Here is a 22703-nt window from a genome sequence, read left to right as displayed (position 1 = left end):
CCTTAATATAACCACTCATTCAGTGTCAAATTACCTGTAAAAACTAGTACTTTCACATGTTTGTGTGTAAAACAAAACAACAGAATGTGCCATTTTTGTACACTATCATAATAAACACCTGTCTGAGGATCTCAATGCTTCATACTAAGCAGGTCTTGGGAAACTGATAGGTCAAATTAACTCTGCAAGAACTAATCTTCCTCTGTAGGTGTTCAAGGAAGATTAAATTCACCTACTAAAGTACACCTGAACAAAAGTCAGTTTAAACACAGACTTAGCATCAAACAGGATTAAAAGACTTTGTGTGTCCCAAGATAAGCTTAATTATAATATTAGTGGTCATGTTTCTTGATTTGCAGTGAGGTTCTCATAGTGGTATACTGCTAAGACAGGCCCTTATACAATGCTAGAAGATGCACCAACCTATTTTTTAACTCATAGTAGCATCCATACAGTAGCTAGTTCACTGGTGGTCATTTCCTCCAGAATTATTGTATGTCACACCTTTGTGTTTTGATGTAGAATACGAGGCTGATGTAAAATGATGCTGATGTGACTTGTACATATGTAAATTTGGAATAAAAGCAGCATTACTATCATGATACACCAGAGAGCATAAACCTGGGTGGGCTGTGTTATTTCTCTCCAGTACCGGACCCTGCCACCAACTGAAAAATGCTCTCCCAGTTTCAGTGGCTTTCCTAATCAGTTTTCACAATTAGCTTGTTTGCAGGAGGCCTTGGTCTATCTGTTCTCAGACGCAGCCATGGCATGCTTAACTACAGAGAGAATTATCCAATTAGCATCATGGGACACTAACAGATGATACACGCTAGGTGCAGTTAGTTTCAAACTGATGCCGTCTAACTAGAGAATCATAGCATATTCATTATCTGTGTTTAGTGCATACAGCTTTAGAGGGAGTGCCCAGACCTTCCACTGCATCAGGGCTGCTATGATAGTCAGCAGTCAGCATGATTATTAGTAGATATACAAAGAGTGGGTTACATTTATAGGGTTAAATTAGGTCATTTCAAAGGAAAAACATGGAAACTCTACATAACATGGAAAAAGAAACTGTACCACCCATCTTTTTTATGCACAGTGTGGCTGAAATAGCACCACAACATTTTATCCAAGACCACTCAAAAGGCAGCTGGAAGATCCACTTCTGCAATTTGAGCAGTTTCTTTGCAGACCTCTGCGGGTTTAGATCTAAAATATCTTTGAACACTTCTGACTTTGTGATTCCATCAATAAACACAAGCTCACCGACATCACTGAAAGAAAACCAGCCTTAGACTTTGCACTTCTGTTATTTACAGTAGTTTTAGAACAGTCTGGTTGGAATTCTTCTCCAGGCCTTCTCCACATAAAGAGTCCACCATCAGTTTGATGTTGTGCTAAAAGTGTTTTTCTCTGAAACAAATATAATTTTATGAAGCAACTTAAATGAAGCAACATAAAAAAGTAAAACATAAAGTAAAGAACTTCATTTATTTTAACCAATGGCTTGAGGGTCCAAATACTTTTTGGGGGCAACTGTATGGGATACATTGTCAGGCCTCCTGCTGAAGACACCTCCTCTGTCTGTTCTCTTTGTCCTGCAGAGTCAATTGTGTCCATGGACTGTCTAGAAGACTCCAACTCCCATGAGTCAGTGGGAGATCACATGACTCTCCACCCATCACCAGCTACCAATGAACACTCATTCCAGCGCTCCTCCTCACCAGAATTCTAATTGTCACACCTGTTCGTCATTTCATTTTATTAGTTAGACGTATAAAAGCCTTTAGTTTACTTCGTTGTGAATATTGCCAACTTCTTTTGTTGCATACTGAGCAGCCATTTGTCTGACAAAGCCTTTTCTGTGTATGATGTCTTTTTTTTGCCCTTTTGTGTTTCGCCCTTTTCGGTTGGATTGCTGTGTACTGTTTGCTCTCCTGGTTTTCGATACTGGACTGATTTTTGGTTTTGCTCTCGATGTCCCTCTTGTTTTGGTTATCCTGCTCTCTGGTACTGACCATAGCCTGTCCGACTATGATCTTTATAACAATCCCAAACAGTCAAGTAAATGTAAACCTTGTCTTTTTATTTGCACATGTCTGATCTGTGCTGGCTTTGTTATTCTGAGCCATTGTGTCTATTTTTGATTGGATTTATCTAGTTCCGATGTTTTGAAGTATGAACTGCTGTACGATGAACCTGTCTGGCTGTTTTTGACCCCCTCTGGTTGTCTGGTTCACAAATTGTGCAAAAGTCATAATACAGATCCTTCCAATTTGTTACAGAAGTTCCAAAGTAAAGGATAACTTTGATAACTGTATTTCTTTATTTATTTTTACATGGCTGTGTGGGTTTTTATCACTTTTCATTACTAGGCAATAATGATGAAAAAATTAGCTGTTGTCAGTTTGTTTAATGCTCCTGCTCTTTATTTCTTTTTCCTGTCCACTTTGGGCAGAGTTGAACTATACAAGCGCGAAGAAGCAGTGGGAGCTTATTAGTTTATTTAAGCAGATTAATGACTAATGTGTGACTTATATTGACTTATGTTTGCTTATTTAAAATGGTAGTGTGAGGGACAAATGAAATAAATGATGATTTTTTGGCTTAGAGTACATTCTTTACATATCAAATGAGTAGAACAGAACTGAGAAATCACATCATTAACAGAGAAGAGCAGAACAGATGGCAGAAGTAGCCACATATTTGCATTGGCCTTTAAGGGTTAAGCCAAGCCTCATCTCTGTGCGTGATTGCCTCTCTTGCCTAAACGCTGTCTTTAAGAAACTGGCAGAGGCAACTTGAGATGAGAACACGCCTCACTGTCTCACACTAACACCAGTTACGTTCCTGTAGAGCCACACAGTGGGAGTCGAATGCAAAAGTTCAGGCCTACACACAAGCTGCGTCTTAGAAACACACACACACTTGCATGAACACACTCATCAAAGTCCTCACCTCTGCTCAAAAAAGATACACTCACACACACTTGGACGACCATGTGAAACTCTTCAAAAAGCTTCTTTTACTTCGCTGAGAGTGACTCCACACACACACACACACACACACACACACACAGATTCCCTCTGTTTCTTACCTCAGGCTATCTACCTGCAAAAGGAATCGAACGTATTTCTTGAACACCAAGAGGAGGAAAAAGATCAGACGATCAATATGCAAGAGGGAAGTGTGTGTGTGAGAGAGAGTGAGTGGAAAAAGACACGCTCTGTCTGTTGTTGCAAATGAACCTCCTCTCTCCATCTATTTTCAATTCAATCATTACACTCTGACCCTTGATTTAAACCAGTCCTCTTCAGTAAAGTGAAATTCCCTATCACTCAGGGAGAAAGCATCAGAGCCCACCTGGACAACCCACAATCTCTGAAATAAGCTTAGAAAGTGGACAGCTGCCCCACCAGCAATATTTAATTGCCTCAAGAAATGCAAAGCAACACAAATTAGGACACTGCTGTATTTCTTCTACTTCAACATTGGAATTTTGTTGCTGTTATGTCAAAACCATGTATATATATAACACTATAACACTATAGTGTTGTCTATGTCAAATGACATGTCTTGGTGAGTTTCTAAATGAAAATAATACATTCTCTTTAGGGAACTTAACTTGCATTTTTATGCAACTGTTAGTGCACATAGTTAACTTAGTGGATAAAACAATAAAACATAACATTTAAAATGTGGCACAACTTTTGTGCAGGCCATGTTTCATGTTAATTGTGCATTAAAATATGAGAAGTGTTCTCTGTAGAGGATATGCATTTATTTTCACTTACAAAATCAAGAAAGCGTGTAATTTGATCACGGTTGTTCGAACGTTTGCACCTCTCTGCTGGGATTTTTAAACACCTCACTGCCAACCAAGAGTAGTTCGCCAGGACCTGCTCTATGGTCAGAAACTGACCTCTGATGAAGGAGAAGTGACAGCCACAGTTTATTTGTCACAGAAAACAGGAACAAGTCTCTAACTGTGTAACGGTGTACCAAAATGTAAGTGTGCCTAAAAAAACTGGCAGTTCCCAGTGAAAGAAGTCCCACCAGACATACTTTCCTGAGCATAACCAGTTCCAGTAAAGCCAGCTTTCCCAACATTTGCATTTGAAGATAAAAGCATAGCCTACTTACTTCTTAACAACCCAGAAAACAAACAGAATATGTTTACACTTGCATTAACTAATGCATTTGCAATAACAGTTCACCAAATAGGACACCACAAGCTTCGTGTGAAAATCAGTACCAGCTGTGGAGTCAAATGTGTCATCAAGCAGGTCAGTAGAAACAACAACATAACAACATGTAGAGCAAGATTCCAGAGAGTATGACTTTATCTAAGTCAGGTGGTAGAATGTGTTCATAAAAAGTTCATGCAAATCTGAGAAATACAGTATGGATGAGGTGTGTTCTTCAATCATGCCAGGTGAGAGAACAGGTTTTATTGGGGTTAGAGAAAATCTATACCGGAGTTTTCATTCACTCCTACCTGAGGGCATTAATCAGAGATAAAGTGGTGTATTTACCTTGGTTATGTGAGTAATATGAATTAGTTGAGTTAACTTGGGTGGTTTACACCTTGATGAAGTTATTTTTTGTGGAATGTGGATGGGCAAAAAAAACAACCCTTTAACCTGGGCTATGTGAAAAAGAAGGATGTAGTATCCTGAGCTAGGAGAGTATAAAGACAGTCATTTTAGACTTGGGTTACGTCAATAAAGCAAGATATATTTTTTTGGACAACATGAAAAAAGCAAGTCATTTTGACCTGAGTGAGGTGAATAAAACAGGATACAGTTTGCTAGACTAAGTAAATTAAGGGAAGCTGGATAAATAAAAAAGGATGTAGTTTCCTGGAGTAGAAGGCTATTTTTACCTGGGTAAGCTGAATAAAAGAGGCATTTTTACCTGAATTAGGCAAATATAGGAGACATTTTTACCTAAGTTTGGAGATGAAGAAGGCCATTTTTACCTGGTTAGGCAGGTGTATAAAAGTCATTTTTACCTGGATTAGGTAAATAACATATAAGGACATTTTACATGGGTTAGATGATAAAGAAGGTCATTTTTACCTGGGTTAGGCAGGTGAATAAAGAAAGTCATCTTTTTTACCCAGGTTAGGTTAATAAAGGAAGCCATGTTTTCCTGGGTTAGGCAGGTAGAATAAAGAAGGTCATTTTTACCCAGTTTAGGTTAATAAAGCAGGTCATTTTTACCTCGGCTAGGTGATGTGAGAATGGGGATTTTGATGGGCGAGAGAGAGAGCAGATGCAGTGGATGAGCTGAAGACGCAGACGGCCCCTGCGTCACATCTGACTCCATGGCCATCAAGGCCGCTGCTGCCAGGGCCATCCGTTTGTTGCTCCGCACTCGTTTTATAGCCACAGGACAACCTAGAGAGAACAGAAACAAGTGTGATCAGAACCACAATTTTACATCTCCAGCTTGAAGGCCTATTTTTCTTCATCTCTGGACGCCACATGATCAACTCGCCATTAGAGCACTCTCAAGGACTGTGCTCAGCATGGGCCAGAAACATGAACCAGCAGGACTTTAAGACTGACCTTCAGGCAGAGGAATTATGGGTAAAGAGCCCAAACTAAGGGGATTAGATTTTACATTATCGTTAGTCTCACTCTGAAATATCACCATGATTACCACTGAAAACAAATACAGCAATTTGATATTAACTCTGTCTCACTTGAAGCTCATTGAAACAATGTATGAAAATAGGACACATTTACTTTAGGTCATTTTTACTTTGTCATTTTTGGGTTCATTTAATGGGTGAGAATGATTGCAATAAGATGAAAAAACTCAGTGTCTTAGCTTTCTCTTTTTAGAACTTCTATCAAAGGTATGTATTCTACACTTTCAACTAATGCCACACTTGTGTTTGCAAGTAGAAGTGGACATATTATGATTTGAATTTGATGAAACAAGAAGCTTGTTTTGCAGAAGAAAACTGGGTCAGAAATGCAGACCCAAACTGCTTCATATTTAAATCAAATGTAAAGGTAATTTGACTTATTATGTAAATGACTATTATATAATTACTGTGCCACGGCAGTCAGACACCCCTTTCATTTATTTAACTTCCAGTCAAAATAGCCATTGACTATTTCAAGTTATTAATTGCTCGAAAAATATTCCTTAAGACATTCAATATAAGATAACCTACCTGCATAAAGTAGAGAAAATTCAAAGTAAAATAAGTGAACAAACAAGAGTTTCCAAAACTGGAATTCAAAAACTGATTAAAAGACATGGAAAAACATGGACTTTTAACAACCATGCAAGTCCTAGTAGTCTACCAATCTGTCCCTATCAGATAAACAGCACTTGAAGCTTTAATCTTTGAGAGAGAGGAGAAAATCAAGCACTCAGATCTGAAAGAAATCTACACATGTTTTTGTCCATCCCTCCACTATGAGAAGACAGCTGAGCATTATGGGTTTGAAAAGGATCTGTAGCTGTCAAGAAGCTGTTAATGAGAAAACTGAACATTTGCAAATCAAACAAATGAGCTGCTAGTGTTCTCAGAGTGATTGACTGAAAAATGCAACTAACTTCTAAAACTGAGATTTGGAGGTGTATAAAAAAATACGCTGAAAAATGAACAACTTTTGTTTTGACTGAAAATTAAATAAATAAGAAGTGGTCTCTGACTTTTGCACAGTACTGCCTGTAATTACAATTAAACTGTATAACAAAACAGCAATAATAGCTTTAGACTTCCAGGGGTTAAGAGTCTAAAGTGTTATAAGGCTTCTTGATGTGTTGGACTATCCAGCACACAATAAAACTTTCCTGTTTTTGAGCAGAGACAGCAGAAACAAGGGTGGATAATAATGAACTGGATGCCTATAGAGCCAGCTTGCCCTTATGAAACGATCAGCAGATAGCTGTGTGTAATTTATTTTATTCCGCTCGCTCCTGGATGGTGTGTGTAGGCCTGTCTTTGTTCTCTACTCTAGCTGGCTTCCAAACACGCTTTCATAGGGTTTTGCAGCTTCTTTCATCTGGGAGATCCAGTGATGGAGCGGTTCTATCAGAGCCTAGTCAATCTGGAGCCAGCACACAACCCGGAGCCTGGGGAGACTTAATCAGACCTAAACACACACGCACACACACACACACCAACAGACTGATGTAGGAGACGGTGAACAGCTACTGCAGTGCACATGCCCGCTGACCCGTATGCCGCTCAGATGCATATTCATGTGCTCATCGGGATCACATCCAACAGCTACCCTGTTTTCTGGTGACAAACATCTCGTCATTTGTCCAAATTTAGGCTGATCATAATGTAACTCAAAAACAGCCATGGGGCTCTTTCCTAATATTTCCCAAGTTCTGTATGTAGACGTAGAAAAGTCCCCTATAGAAAAGCAGCAGTATTTACTGTAGGAAGTGAAGCTGTTTGAATCTGAGCCATACAATGACCATCAAAAGGCTGGCAAGTTCCAAGTTTTTACATCTTTTGAGGACATTTTTCCACAGTAGTCATTTTGGCATTATTCATGGTGTGAGGAGAAACAGAACATACGGCATGCTCAATCTAAATTTCAAGATTCCAGACCTTTAGACTCCGATACTGTTACTGATATACTGATACTGATATACTTTATACTGATGCTCTGCTCTGTGACGTTCAGCATCATCACATCACATCACACAGGCTGACAGCATATAAAAAGTGATAGCAGCTGCTACGCTTAGCCCACTTCCATGGTTAATACTAATACCAAAATCTGTACATTTGCACATGAATAGCTAATTGCACTCTAGAAAACTGTGAGGTTGTTTTTTTCTTCTACCCAAATATTTAGTTGAGCCTTTTGGGTCGTTATGATAGGTTATTTCCACAGTGCTGGGTAGTTTTAGATGTTTTTTGGTGACCTAGCCACTGAGTTATTATAGCGCCAATTAGAACAGAGTTAAACAGCTTCTCCTCAGGCAGCAGCATGGAACCACAGCGGAACCACAGAGATGACAGGAATCGGAAAGTAAACTTCCATAAAATACTACTTACTATATAGCGAAACCAAAAAGATAAGTGCTTTATTTCAAGAAAAATCTATTTTATAAACTGTTTTTTTGTGTTTGTCATGTGAGACTGATTAACCTAGTCAACATTAGCTTGCTATAATGAGCGAGTTAACGTGCCCTTAATAATCTGATCATTATCAGATTTTGGCAGTTATCTGATTATTCAAGTGAACATGTAAACAGCATACTCTAATTTCTTAGAATGGATTAAGGCCTAGAAATCAAATTAAGAAATCTGATAAAGAGAGGTGAAGTGTCGCTCAGTAATCAGGATTTTCAGTGCATGTATACCCTTACTCTGATTTCTTTCATTTTTCCGTCTGAGCATGTATGAAAACAGATCGCTGTACCAGAAATGGTAAGCAGCATCTAACACAGCACCCGCAAGATGGCAACAAAACACTTTTGGAGTGATGCTAAAACAAACTACATGCTAGGTGAAATGTAGAATTTTAATATTTGTCCTTTCTCGATGATGTATGTTTATATTTTTCACTACACTGACACAATATTTAAATAAAATGACGTTTTATGTTACGTTTATGTTATGTCGTCTTCTGTATTGGTGGATTGCAAAGCAGAAATCTGATTACTGCCCGACTCATGTTGACCTGGTGTTTTCCATTTTATGATTAATTAAGTGCATGTAAACGCATTGATCGGATTTCTGACAAAATCTGGTTTTCTATAGTTAATTAATTATTAAGTACATGTAAACAAACTCAAGGGTTGTTTCCACTGTTTTACTGGAGGGCTACTGGTAGCTGTAGCCCAATATATGACATTTGTCAATAGGTGAATATTTGTTTATAGGTGAATATTTGATCATTTTTGAGCAGACATTAACATTATCTGTGTAATAATTGTATTGTAGTTAGCCTACCAACTACCTTACACAGCTAACATAGCTAACATTTACCAAATAAACTTGGTTAGACTAGACTTTACATCACCACACTTCTTTTAATGTGTGCTACCACATTACTTACTTTGGTTAATATATTGGATAGCAAGGCAAAAGCTAGAAAAGGCTTCCTCTGAGACCTGTGAAGTGAGCCACCACATCTTTTCGATCTGCCACTGATAATTGGACGCAACCTCACTGGACAGCTGAACGCACCCACCACCAATTCTGTTACGTCAGCTAACAGACTTCTGTGCTGGTAATCAGGGGATGGGGGACATCCCACCCATCCAGGGAGCAAGGCTAATTGTGCTCTCTTGGACTCCTGGCCACGGATAGTTGTAGCATCCCCAGGGATCGACCTCACAATCTCCTGATGATAGGGCCAACGCTTAGACCTAACCCTGCATATCTGTGTATTTTTACAGTGGAAGACCTTCACTGTTTATCTAAAATTTTGTATTTTTACGTAGGTTTTATTGTAACATGTTCATATAAAGTCTGATGAAACCTACAGCCCAAGCAGCCTCTGAGGAAGTTCCCAAAAAATCTGCATGTGGAATTTCTTGGTACTGCTCATATTCCAGTCCACATGTCTACAAGTCTGGAGAGGACTGGAGATGTAAACAGGCCAATACTGTCGCTTGTCCGCTCAGTCCTCAGAACACTACATTTCCCACAATCCCAAGCCAAAAATCATACCTCCAGCCCCCGTTTCCAAGACAACCTTCTCCAACTCACCTGATTACTGACTGGTCACACCTGTCACTCTGCCCTCAGCTTCAGTATATAACCCTTATAGTCTTTGGAAACTGCTGTTTTTTTTTAACTCTCCTCTCCCTTGCATGTGTTGTAAATTTTGTTTGGTTGTCTGATTTTCTATTTTTGGCTCATGTTCTCAGGGCAGTCTACATAGTTTTTACCTGCTTCTTATTTTGTCCTTGTCTACTTTTCAAACAAAACTTAGCAAATTCTCCTTTGTAATCTTGCATTCACCTCCATTCCATTCACATTCCAAATGTTCTTATCTATTTATATAATAAATGTCATTTTTTATCAGCTCTGTTAGTCGTCTCATTGTGAAACATCCACACAATATAAAGGGCTGGTATTTTAAATGGTATAAAGAGAAAATCTGAGTCATGGCATTTTCTTATTACACTGATGGAAAAACTCTACAAAAAGAGTAACTGAACGTTCTTAAGCATTGAAATCACAGTCAACAACGTCATCTTGAGATGCACAAATGCTGTATTTATATCATGTATGTTTTATGGTAAAGCATGTCATATCAGCTTTTTACTAAAGAAACCTGCTGTGTGCTGCTTCACAACATGCAAACCTATATAGACGGCTTAATCTTGAGAAACATTACTTCCTGTAGAAATGTGGAATTCAGACTGTCTGAACCATCCTACACAATGACCAATGCTTGCTATATTCTGAACCTCTTGTGAAGTATATTCTGCCATAGCTGTTGCCTTGACAACGTATTCTGCAAGGCTGTCATGATTACTCAATTAAACACAATTACTCAATTAAAAAGATTCTCTGTTTAAATTTACTTTCTAGATGAACGAGTACTAATGGCAATTTGCATGATAACAATGCACAAGTTCTCCTACCGATGCGGTAGTGTATATATCCACATATGAACACGGTGTCCACTCACTGTCCACTCCATTAGACTCTCCTACCTTATTGTTTCACCTTGTAGATATAAAGTCAGAGACAGTAGCTCATGACTATTCTCAGTCCAGCAGTGACACTGAGGTGTTTAAAGACTCCAGCAGCACTGCTGTGTCTGATCCACTCAGACCAGCACAACACACACTAACATGTCACCACCACATCAGTGTCCCTGCAGTTCTGAGAATGATCCGCCATCCAAACAATAGCTGCTCTGTGGTGGTCAGAAGGCACATGTAGGTTCATGGGTGGTTTAGGATAATAAATAAAATGGCTACATTTGTATTAGACATCATGACCCCCGGATCCTGTCTCCACCACTGTAACGAAATCTGAGTCTGTAAGTTTCTCTACAATGAACCACTTCATGTCAAACCACTCTAAATGACTTTGTTTATATCTCAATGAATTATGGAGACAAAACATAATGAATTTTACTGATGGTTTTGGCCGGCTCAGAGAGAATATTTGGTCTTACATTAAACACAAACTAACTCGGTAATGTTTTTCTAAGGTTTGACACCAGTAATGCTCAGTGGAACAATATTGGCTGTTCTGTCTATAAAAGGCTTTCTGCAAGTTTACTCACAAGACTTCAACATTTAAAGAAATCAAAGTGCAAAGCCACCCCATAATTATTTTAATTATTTTATGTAGTTGTTTAATGATTTGGTAAGTTTTGCCATTTTGGGTTCGGCCCTTTTTGCATATATGTGTGTTTATATATAGACTGAAAGTTTAATTGAATTATACTGGATTGAATTCATCTTAATCAAGAGTAACAGTCCTTTTATTCTGTAGTGTTAAACCCTAAAGGAGACTGAACTAAACCTCCTTTTCTGCTCCGATTACAGTCAACAGTGCCATCTCTGAGTTGAAGAAGTATAAAATGCTAAAAAAGCCTCTGTAGCAATAGTGCTGGAGTTTTATTGTGAGAACTCTGCTCTATGATACTGGAACAGACAGCACTGAGAGCACATTACTCCACACTGAAAACATATTTCAATACTGCAGTGAGAAAACCCTCCATGCTATTGCAACACAGATCACCGAAACCTGCAGCTAAACGCTCTCCGTGCTGCAGAAACGTGGCACCGAGCGCATCCTACTCGAAGCCACGGAAACACACGGCACTTTATCTAATGGCGCTGAGTGGGAGGATCAGAGACAGAGTGGTTAGCATGCATGAGCACCACTCTGAAAATCAGGTCACCAGGGAAGTATTGTATGGAATCACTCCAGTACAGCTCTTTTCTGACAATACTCTCTTACAAATAAGGGTTCCTAAATGGTTCTTGGTATAAGACCTTTACATTATGTGGAGGTTCTTTAAACTTTAAAAAGGTTTTTTCATACTTATATTCTTTGGATAACCATACTCAAAAGGTGGAACCAAAGAGGTTCTTTTGTGGCATTGCTTAGCGGTGTCACTAGGCCAGTTTAACGGGAGCTTAAGCCACCCCCTAAATATTATTTAGTCTGCCCATAAATTCTTCATCATTCAACTGTGCCACCGCAAATCCAAATTCACAATATACTGTGATAGTAGGGAAAAAACTGGAGGAGGTGCTGCTGCTGCTGCTCTTATCCAGCACTGCCTCTGAGAAGAGTGGAAGTTGTGAGCTGTCAGACCTCGTAAATTGTAAGCCAAACCTGGGAGAGGGTCTCTGGTGCTACTCAATTGTGCAAAGTAATGTCAGTCGGCAACTGCTGAAGTTGAGACAACATTTTAGTTTAAAGCTTCCTAAAATAAACATCAGGTCTTATTCAAAATATATACAGGGTGAAACAGTTACAGATGAAAATACCTACCTACAATACAAATTCGTGATAAATTATGATCAGAATTATGGTCCACTGCTGCGCTCACTTCACTGGTTTCCTGTAGCTGCATGCATCAGATTTAAAACCCTGATGCTTGCCTACAAAGCCAAAAACTGGACCAGCCCCTCCCTACCTAATGGCAATGGTCAAAACTCGAACTGTACCTCGAGCCTTTTGAGCTTCAAGTACAGCTCGGCTTGACCCACCATCCTTCAACATGCATGGAAGACAAGCATCATGACTTTGCTCTGTCCTGGCACCGGGGTGGTGGAACGAACTCCCACTGGCTGTCCGAAAAGCAGTCTCTCTCGTGGTCTTCAAACGCAGACTGAAGACACATCTGTTTATACAGCACTTAAGTGAGCACTAAGTTAAGTACTTACTGAAATGTATTGTACTGCACTTATTACAATGTATTGTATTGCGCTGTGTTTAACTCTGTTTCTTTTGCTCTAGATATCAACATGGACTTTTGTTTCTAGCAATATCTGAGCATAGGATTAGCTTTCTCTTTAATCTATTTGTAACTAGCAAAGATACTTTCTCTGAGTAGACAACAAAGCACTTTTTCTAAGTCACTCTGGATAAGAATGTCTGCTAAATGCTGTAAATGTAAACGTAAAAGAGCTGTTTTTTTTTTTTTGTTTTTTTTTAATCAGGTCTTTGCTCGTTAGCTTGCTAACTTTGTTTACACAAGGTAAAAGAAAGTGGATAGGCAGTATAACACTAACATTTGACAAGCCAACTACTTTAGTGTAAGTATGAAACATAAGAAACTACAGTGTGTGAACAAGTGTAACAGATGGAAATAACAATGGGCTTCATTCTCCAATATCTTCCAAAGTTTTTTTTTTTAAATCTGTTCTTGAGAAAAGTCCTAAGAAAAAGTCTACGTCAGATTCATGACGTGTTCTTAAATCACAGCATTGTTCACACCTTTGCACTCTTGTGTGTGTATAGATCCTATCTTACCTAAGAACAAATCCCAAATAAGAAAACACTGGCAGATGTCAGAGTCTTTGTAAAAAACTGTATGTTTTAAGAAGATATTTCTTCTTAAGAATGGTTAGTTAATGAGGCCCATTATTTACAGCTCTTTACATCCTGCGTTTAATTATTTTTCTTCAGTATTTGAAAGAATCACAACAGTCACTATGTTGATCATAGTGCAAGTTCATATCCCTCAGTCCCTCAATCTGCAGATGGATATAGGAGTGGCAGCAGCTCTGCTGAAGGCCAGTCAAGTGAAAAGTTTTTTTGCCAGTTCAAGTAAAAAGAAATTGAACAGATTGATCTCTCATTACACCTTGAGTGCTTGTAAGTCTGAGTTTAATAGAAAATAACATCTTATTAAACACAGGCAAAGAGGAGAGAGAGAAAGAAGCTGAAAGAGGCTGACAGGGCTGAAACAGCATGTCTGATCAGGTACTAATCTATAGTCTCTGTATATGGATAACATGTAAGAGCTGCAGCTTAGCTAAAGGACAGGAGATAGAACTGTTTAACCTCAGTACTGTTGCTTGATTTGATATTGTATGTGGGTGGATAGTCATATTATTCATGCTAACTACAAAACTATGAAGAGACAGATCTTCTGTGTGCCAACTTATATGTGTGCCTACCGTGAAGTACAACTGTATGCCTAGCAATGACCTGCCTTGCTTCCCTGGCCACCTGAATGCTGAGTGCAATGGTTCAGGCATGTCTGGCATGTCTGGCATTCGAGAAGGCAGCATGGAGGATTTGGCACATGGGCACCTCCTGGGCCCACTGCTGCCAGAGAAGGTGTGTCAGCTTATGCAACTCACCATGTCAGCTGGCCTTCAAGTCATCACCGCCGAGGCAAGGAGGATGAAATGCTTAATCTCTCTGCTGCGGCATGCATGGCAAAGGAGTACCTGCACCGCAACATGTGTGTTACCAGAGCTGTGAACATTCTGAACCCCTGCTGCAGAGAGATCACAGTGGGGGTTGGTGGCATGCCCCCGTGTGCCCCAGGGACTCTGCTTGAACTTTGTAGGACATTGGGATGGCTGACCTTTGAAAGGGGAGGGCTATGTAGCATCCTGCTACTGGCTCATTCAGCTGTGGATGCGCAGAGGGTATGGCCATGCTGTTGCGTTCAATAAAGAGCATTTGTCTAAAGCTCCATGGGCCTCATTCACCAACCATTCTTAAGAAGAAACTTCTCCTTAAAACCCACTTATGCAGTTTTCACAAAGATTCTGAAATTCACCAGTGTTTTCTTATTTGGGATTTGGTGTTAGGTAAGAACAGAATCTGTGCACACTCAAGAGCATTGTGAACAATTCTGCAGTTTAAAAACATCATGAATCTGACATGGACTTTTTGTTAGGACTCGAGAACAAATTTAAGAAAAAACTTTGGTCGTTGGTGAATGAGGCCCAATGTTTCCAGCATCTCCTTCTTTGCCAAGACATCATTATATATAAGTTGGTTTGGCCAAGTTAGTTTCTTTTTAATGTGAGAAAATCTTCAGTACAAACCATATTCTATTTGCTATATTTTGAGCTTGGTCTGTTTCTTGAATGCATTAAATTCCATTACCAGAACACTTGATTTAACATGGTATTGATAAGCCAAAATAGGTACTGGATGATAACTACAATTAATACTGGACTGCCTATAAGAGAGGTTTGGGAAGGCATTTTTAATCAATTTTATGTCTATTGCTGCTCAGACATTTTAAATGAAGGATGCCCCAGACCCCCCAAAAAGGCTTAGCCCTCCTATCTATGAATCTGTGGTGACACCTCCAGTACCGCTTGAAAGAACTGTGTTTAGTTTCTTATGGCACCTTTCCTTTCAAGAGTGTTTTAAAAAAAGACAGTAAGGAGATAAAAATAATTGTCAAGAGAGGCAAAAAAGGACTTGGATTAAACTTTTCTAACACTTCAACTGGGTAGTGATGAAAAATTTAAATCTAGCAACTTCCCTTAAATACTTATGCAGTGGAGATGAGGCATTAGCTGAGGCGATGAAACAGCGTGCCACGCTTTTTCTTATGGACATTCTCCACGGACACAACATGAAATAAAAACTTTGTTTTATGCATCCTGCAGGGGGCTCTCCGGGGGAAAAAGTAAAAAAAAAACAAAAAAAACTTGGTATATGAGTTGTGATATTTTAGGAAATTCTTACAGAGGTAAATCTTAAAACAATATAAACTGGTCTGAAAAAAGACAAAGACTTTGCAACATCAAAAGCCATCTTTCTTTTCACTCTCGATGCGGGCTCTCTTGGTTTGCAAAAAGCACAAAGAACGCAGTAAATCCCAGAGCCATTGGCTTTCAGATGAATCGGAAGGCTTTTCTATGTCTCTCTGGAGCAGCAATTACAGCTCGTCCTTTTCAACATGTCCCCAGACCTGTCCAAGTGATTCCCAACGAATATATGTCTTCATTAGTTCCATTTGAGCTACAATCAATATTTGTTGCTCTTGTTTGTTTTTAATAGAGATGGCTGAGTTGTGTCCATGAAGCCAGCTGCTATATACGTGGGGTGTACTAGTGCTGCACTCACTCTCCAGGGGGCCTTGTTTCAAACAAATTGAACAAAAAGGACTGTAAGGCCAAAGAAACTGTAAATGCAGCAGAGGCTGGGCAAGCTCGCAGGACTTTGGAGCTGTCCATCATGCTGTGGTGCTGAAGCAGCAGGCCAGTGCTTTCATTAACCTCAGTCCTATCTACACCTTACAGTAATATACAGATATGCTTTATCTGAATAAACTATCTAAAGTGCAGATAAACATGCTCTCTGTCCTACTGCTGTCCTCATATTGTTTTCTTTATTAAGGCCTGAACAATAAATAAGGCTCCACATATTCACAGATATCAGTGAAAATCCAGCCAATAAAGCCAAAATTGATATAAAGTTGATTGTTTCAAATTATAAAGCATTCTTTCCCAACTCAGTCCTCCGGGACACCCAGACGGTTCACATCTTTAATCACAACACATAGGGGCGAAGGAAAAATGTGGACTGTCTTGGGAGCACAGCATCTTTACAGACCACTGTACAATTCAGGCTATAAATACATAACATGTATTGTTCAGTGTTCATTAATATATATATTCCCTATTTGGCTTGCCAATCACAATGACATTTTTATACAACCCGTTTCCAAAAAAAGTTGGGCTGCCATGCAAAATGTAAACAAAAAACAGAATGTAATGATGTGCAAAACATTTAAACCCAATTTTTAATTGATAATAGTAGAAAGACAGCATAAGAAGATAAGAAATTTAATTATAGGGTTTACATAGGGTTTAATGTAGGGTTTAATACAGGGTTTACATTATTTTGCATATCATTGCATTCTGTTTGGAAACAGGATTGTAGTGTAACAGCCCTACAAACTGTATCAATCATTGTTACTAAATTTTTAGCTACTCAAAATAGGTCTCAGTGATAGAAGGTTTGAGATAGAATAAAAGTCTTGTTTTCTCTCTAAATGGATCAGCTGAAGCTACTCAAGGTGAAGCTTTCCCACAGTAATCTGTTAGAAAGCTAAAGCTTGCCCTGTAGGGAACATTTTCTCTGGCAGCCTGGGACAAGATTACTCCAGCTGTTCATGACTTGTAAGACTATGTCCCACATCCAGCCCTGAAAAACAAACTGCACAAGGAAATTTGTGGTTTCTAAAAAGGAAAAAAAATATGTATATATATATATATTATTCACATAAACTATGCCCGAAACCATTAGCCAAATCAATGTTCTTTTTTTTTCCAAGAAAAAGGAGAATTCTGTTAGGACTACCTTGACGAGCATGTGCATGTGTTCTCCCTTGGATATAGAGCGCAACTTAAGAGAGACTGCAGCAGACTTGCTTCTTGTACATGAGGCAATTTATAAACAGAAATATTTATGAACTGTCGAGGACGATGCAACATTGTGCTGTGGGGAAAAAAGACACCCACCTTAATTGAACGTCTGATCACACTGTTAAATGTGCCAGATAAAACACCTTCAGTGCCACTTCCTCCATACTCTTCCTCTCAGACTCCAGCCTCATTAGGAGGTCTTCTCATTCTCAGTCAGACTGCATGAGATTAATTACATCAACAACAGCCTATCTACATCTCTGCTGCAATAATATTCCTCTCTCTACTTCTGACTCTCTAGCCCTCTCTCTTTATCTTTTTTATTACATTAACTATGTTTACATGCACACAATAGCCTGACTAAGCTCTTAGAAAGCCTTAGAAGCTGGACCAAACCAAGATGTTTACAAGAGCTGTAGGAAAGGCCAGCCAGTGTAGTTTGACTTTCACTAGCATGAAAGCCACAAATGTAGTTTATCTGTGTATGAGCTTCCTGCTGCACTTCTCTTTTCTCCTTCCATTAAAACATATAAAGATCTCTATTTCTGACAAAATATTTGGCATGAATGTAACCTTTCAAAAGTGCTGATTTTGTTAAGTGTTTTGGCATCAAAAAACGGTCATCCCACGTGTGGTACTACAGAAAAAAGTTGTAAAACTCCTGTGGAGCTCTGGAGCTGTGTTCGAGTCACTGGGAATCCAAACATTTACATGTCCAAACTTATCTCAGTTTCGACTAAATTCAAACTAGTTTGACTAAGATCTTAGTTGGACCATGACATGTATCTCCAAAATCATAAACTTACAGGAGAAGGCAAAAACATTCATACACAACTATTAATGTAAGTAAATGTTATATTAATAGTTGTTTTATTTTGGAGCATTTCTATTGGTCTATTCATCATGTGAATTTTACACAATGTAAAGGACAACAGCTGTGTTCAAAAGATGTGGAAAAACAACAAAAACAGAGATCATTTTTTGTTTGTTTGTTTGTTTTTGTTTTTTTGACAGCAATGCTATGAATCCTGTGCTCATAAGCCTTTATAAATGCATTTATAAGGTGTTATTTGGCAAACGTAATAACTTAGAATGCTTGGCAAAAGCTTGTATAATTGCCTGCAGTTATAGACAGATGAATAACACTTTGTTAAATAACAATATATAGTTTTATGATGTCAGGTTTCAGAACACATTATAATACACCAACAGACGCTTATGAAGTGTTATGCATGTAATTAAAACTACTTAAAAGCAGCTACAAAAAGTTTATGGCCACATTATAAAGTGTTATGTATGTCATATAACACCTTATTATGAATACGAGATTTATATGCAATGTTACCCAGAATGCTTTAACTATTATTATTATTTTTTTATTTTATTTTTTTCCCAATTTTTGTTTGCCAGTTAACCTTTACATTTTATGGACATTTCATGATGGATGACGCAATAGAAATGATCAAAATCTTGCAAAAATAACATATTTTAGACTTAAGAATACTTTTCCTATGAAGTTACTGTTATGGAGAAGGTTTTGTTACAAAGACAGCGATATGTAATATAATGTAGTTCCATATGTCCAGCCTTAATTATGAACTTTTCTCATTCAGAAAATGAAAGCATGAATGGTTCCATGTGAAACCCTTTAGGCCAGAGGGGGTCTCATTAAACATCCTGGGAGACGGCTACATGACTGATCAGCAATAACCAGCCCACGGCCCCACCAAACGCTTCATTGCTTTCTTCTAAACTCCATTTTCCAGGAGCCGAAATATCTTGACAAGGCGACCACAGTGACTTTTCACATTTCATTAGGTCCCGTCAATAAGAGCGGGCTCAAATTCATAGTGATGAAAAATGAGATTTTTGTGGGCAGGTCCATCAAGCAGTGGAACTGGAGAGTTAAAGCAAATTCTCCTTTGCTTTAAAATGCTTTAAAATAGCCAAAAGCCATGAAAAACCACAAACATAACCTGAATTCTCATTTAAGGATAATTCACACACAGACTCTCTGAAATGTCTGGAAGTTATTTATAAATGATAAAGTCACACTCAGAGGTGGGGACTGTTAATCAGTTAAGATTGAGATGGATTTGTATTTTAACAAGTATTTTCAAATAACACACCTACACCTTACACCTTACTCACACTCACACTATGCTCATCTCAGGAGAGAAATATATTTTTCACGTCTACGTTTTAGACAATAATAGTTAGTTTAGTTGTCCTTTTTTAATTTCTGCACAATTCAATCATTACAATGGAAACAAAGTAATTCAGATGGGTTTGGTGTGGAATGTTTAATTTTAGAGAAACTTGTAGAGTCATAATTATCCATCTGGTGATGATAGGAGCCAGACATCCAAAACTTAAGATGCATTTATAAGCGACATCACAGAAAGCTATTGACGAAAATGGTTCAGATGTCTGAGACATTGTTTTACATTAATTTTAAGCTAAGGTTTGGCCTAAAGCATATTTAAATCCTTCCATGACTGAGAGCAACATACAAGCTCTTATAAGATAAAATAAGAACTTTTCACCACTAACTTCCTCTACAATGCACCATTTCACATCAAACCTCTCTGAATGACTTTGTTTATATCTCAGATCTTTTAAAATCTTGAAACCTTCATTTAATTGCATTGTGTTACACTGGTGACAGCGTCTGTTCTGCTTTGTGACTGGTTATAGTTCTCACTTCAGAGAGTCATTACCACAGCCCAGAAGATCATCGGCTGCTGGCTGCCCTCCTCGGAGGATGTTTTCAGGTCCTGCTGCCTCAGCATGGATAACATACTGAAACACCCATCCAATCCTGAACATCATCTGTTCAACCTGTTAGGCTCAGGCAGACGCTACAGATCCATCACATCACAGACAAACAGACATAAGAACAGCTTCTCTCCCAGAGCAATAACAGAACTGAACACTGCACAACACTGACATTGTACACTGCCATTCAGGCACTAACAACACAGGAATTGAGGGTCTATCCGCACCTATGCAAAAGGAAATATTAAAAGATGTTTACATTGATTGGCACTTCTATGTTTATTTATGTGCATTTTATATTAGCTTATATATTTCTTTTATTACTTGTTTGATGTTTTTTGTTAATGCATCTTTAGGATTGCTGCCCAATTTCCTTGTCCTCTGTGCAATGACAAAGTATATTATCTATCTTACCTTGTCTTTAGAGAACTATTATTGTATGTTAGACCAAAAGTGCATCAAAAAAGATAAGAATAGAACCTGATGACATTCAGTTCCTATGTTGATAGATGCTGGAAGTACTTTGTACTTTTGGAACACAATTCAGTCATTATTTCACCAAAGTATACAGTTTTACCTAAGTATAGGTTCTGGTTACACTATACACCTCTGGTCACACTCTGAACAGGACTTAACCTAAGCTTATACTAAATATGATACTGAGCTACAGTACAAAACTGAAGTTGTCCCTGCTTGTACTTTCTTTGCACATACTTCATTTGAGAGAGTGTATTCTATCTTGATATTCATGCTGTGTTGCAAAACCCATGGAGCCTGCTTGCCAGCCTTGGAGTCCAAGAATGTGATGAGGCAAGAAGAAAAAGAACACGCACAGGAAAAAAGCACACTTTTTGGTGATGCCTACTTCACTGAGTTGTACCACTATTTTTAGAAACATTCATATCAAGTATTAAGATCATTTTCTCTTCAAAGTAAGACTGCAACGATGCTTGCATTTAGCTTTGTTTGGAAACCTGCACAGATACATACACTAAAATAGTTATCTGTGACAGTAGAAACTATGAGAACTGTGCCCAAAAAAAGTAAATCTGTATAGTATGTGTAATTAGATGCATGTATTCTGTGTAGATAATGCGCTGTGTTCTTCTGCTACTGTTAAAGTGCATCCATCTATCCAACATTCTATATATGTATCCATTCATTTATTATTTCTCTAATTAAAGTTTACTTTTAAAAGAGGTAGAATGAACATTCCTATTGAAGTTAATGCTTTTGAGTGGTCTTCATTAATACTATAGCTATAGCTAATACTATAAATCTACCTGAAACTCATTGGAGGATGAATTGTTAATGATGGTTCCTTAATTGGGTAAAAATCATTGATGAAATATTTTGATGCATCAGCCCTGGTAAAAGAGTATGAAGTTATAATCCTGTTTCAGTAGTTTGGACTGCCACAGCGTTGAGTTGTGTAGTCTACATGTTCGAGTCCTGTAATATCATTGCCTAGACAGCCTTCACTACCGAACTGCCCCAGTGAGTATATTTCACATAACAAAGCCAATCATTTTCAACATGACTAGCCTCATAATGCCAATGACTGCTTTTAATGATTTTATGCTGACATGAATCACACCAATGATTATTTTCATTAAACCCAAAAGAACTGTTACACTGCAGCAAAGGCAGGACACATATTAGGCCTTGCATTTAACATTAACCAGTCAGTAATAATGTATGACAACAATACCCCTAATGAAGTACATAGGGCTTTTCTCAGCCTAATTTAACTCATGGTCTGATTTTAGTTTAGTGGTAGGTACACGATTTTATAGTTTCCATTAGTTAATTGATTTATCCATATTCTAGCCACAAATACATTCTTCCATAGCTACTGTTTCAAAGTTGAATATGTTTTACAGAATGCTGGTTTAAAACTATTTCCCATACCAATTGTCTATAAGGAATAAGTTGACAGGTATGCATCTGTCTGATGACATTTTTACCTATTATTTGCATCTCTACTTACATCCCTTTTTATTGTGATAGCAAATTCTGCAGAGATTGTTGTCATTTACAACTTGCTGATTTAAATTCGCTACAATTAGTCCAGCATAACATAGCATGCTAAACTCAACATTATGAAGCACAGCGGAAAGTGAATAACTGACATACGCTATATGGACAAAAGTATTGAGACAACCCTCCTAATTGAGTTCAGGAGTTTCAGCCACACCCATTGCTAACAGGTGGATAAAATTAAGCACATAGCCTTGCAGTCTCGATAGACAAACACTGGCAGTAGAATGGGTCATACTGATGAGCTCAGCGACCTTAAACATGGCACTATCATAGGATGCTGTAAGGGTCCAGCCTGTGCTGCCAGCCGTCAGCAGAGGGCAATGGCGGGGAGGTGCCACCAGTTCATGAAACTCCAATTCCCATAAGCCCTTGGGCTGATTAGGCCCAACCTGGCACACATGTGGACTCCTCTACTTAAGGCCGTGGCAAACAGCCATGCTTTGTCAAACTTATGTAAAGGGGTGACCAGTACGGTACTTAGTCCAGGTAGGTATTTAGACAAAAAATAAAGGAAAAGAAAAGAAAAGAAAAGGGCTGAAAAAGAGAAATTG

General features: G+C 38.4%; 1 protein-coding gene across 1 annotated transcript in view; it reads right to left on the bottom strand.

Annotated features, from left to right (window-relative positions):
- The window catches only part of LOC118809092 (transcription elongation regulator 1-like protein), a 128862-nt gene that overhangs the window by 85838 nt on the left and 20321 nt on the right, over positions 1-22703 (bottom strand). The window contains exon 4 of the mRNA XM_036572052.1: positions 5232-5408. Coding sequence (XP_036427945.1) covers positions 5232-5408 — 177 coding nt within the window. The remainder of the gene's footprint in view (positions 1-5231; positions 5409-22703) is intronic.

This window comes from Colossoma macropomum, unplaced genomic scaffold, assembly GCF_904425465.1.
Source record: "Colossoma macropomum unplaced genomic scaffold, Colossoma_macropomum, whole genome shotgun sequence".
Taxonomy (NCBI): domain Eukaryota; kingdom Metazoa; phylum Chordata; class Actinopteri; order Characiformes; family Serrasalmidae; genus Colossoma; species Colossoma macropomum.
The sequence above is the reverse complement of the archived record's forward strand: the minus strand, read 5'-3'. Positions and strand labels throughout refer to the sequence as shown.